This window comes from Camelina sativa, unplaced genomic scaffold (genome assembly GCF_000633955.1).
Source record: "Camelina sativa cultivar DH55 unplaced genomic scaffold, Cs unpScaffold00666, whole genome shotgun sequence".
NCBI lineage: Eukaryota > Viridiplantae > Streptophyta > Magnoliopsida > Brassicales > Brassicaceae > Camelina > Camelina sativa.
In genome coordinates this window covers 15,261-16,351 of record NW_010921803.1, presented here as the reverse complement: position 1 = coordinate 16,351, position 1,091 = coordinate 15,261, and the positions used below count along the sequence as shown (strand labels likewise).

General features: G+C 40.1%; 1 protein-coding gene across 2 annotated transcripts in view; it reads left to right on the top strand.

Moving 5' to 3' along the window:
* Nucleotides 1–1,091, top strand: part of LOC104773830 (uncharacterized protein YKR070W) — a 12,044-nt gene that overhangs the window by 2,673 nt on the left and 8,280 nt on the right. The window contains exons 2-7 of one of the 2 annotated variants that reach the window (XM_010498496.2): nt 1–91; nt 187–290; nt 434–469; nt 570–643; nt 770–810; nt 1,015–1,086. In XM_010498496.2, the coding sequence (XP_010496798.1) occupies nt 1–91; nt 187–290; nt 434–469; nt 570–643; nt 770–810; nt 1,015–1,086 (418 nt within the window). The remainder of the gene's footprint in view (nt 92–186; nt 291–433; nt 470–569; nt 644–769; nt 811–1,014; nt 1,087–1,091) is intronic. The other variant, XM_010498495.2, reaches the window with a different exon arrangement.

The window sequence follows — 1,091 nt, the reverse complement described above, 5'->3', positions numbered from 1 at the left end:
TCTTAGCTAGAAACTCGCTGCGGCGGCGGGATTTTAATCTCCGATCACAGTCTCGTTCCTTCTCTAACATCATCTCACCGGAATCAAATCGGTGAGTTCTCCTCTCTCCTCTCCCGCTGCTGCGTTATTCCATCATTGCCTCTCTTCTCCTGATTCTTACCCCCAACAAAAAAATAAAAAACACAGCTCGTCGTTTGGCATTGCGTTCGATATCGATGGAGTTATTCTTCTCGGTTCCTCTCCCGTCGGTGGCTCTCCTGGTGCTCTCCGACGACTCTACGATGATTCCGGTTTACACTCTCTCTCTTGCGTGATTGATTTATAAGAGTTGCTATTGCTTAGTTCTATTTTGCAATTAAGCTTTTGGAACTGTGAGAGATTTTTGTGTAGAGTTGTATCTGCCTTTGATGAGTTTTGAGGGTTTCTTTTGCAGGTGCTTTGAGGATACCTTTCTTATTCTTGACTAATGGTGAGAGCCTTTAACTATAAAGTGACATAGCTAACATTACCTCTTTCTTGGATTTTTTTTTTTTTTTTTCTCATATACAAGTTTTCATTGGTTATGGCAGGAGGTGGCTTGCCTGAATCTAAACGGGCCTCTGAGATGAGTCATTTGTTAGGTGTTAATGTTTCTCCATTTCAGGTTGAAACCTTGTCACATCACTTCATTTCTATTATCTTTCTGTAGGTGTTACAGTAATAAGGCAAGCTAGTTTGAGTAAATTGTAACGCTTTTGATGTAAATTTCGTCGACATGTTCATGTTGCAGATGTTACAAGGACATTCACCTTTTCGGAAGCTAGTGAACAGGTAAAGTTACATGTAGATTAAACCGTATTGCAACATTTGGCCTTACATTTTAGCCTCAAGTATTTTTAAAGAGATTAATCAGTTACAGCATGAATAATCAACTTGTACATAGGGCATATGACTTTGCAAACCAATAAGCCTTGGATTTTGTCACTTTTATTCCTTGGTTTTGTCAGAAAGCTGTTTAATGACTGCTTGGACCAGGTTTGGAAATGAGCTCGTTGTTGCAGCTGGAAAAGGGGAACCTGCCGAGGTGATGTCTAATTATGGTTTCAAGTAAG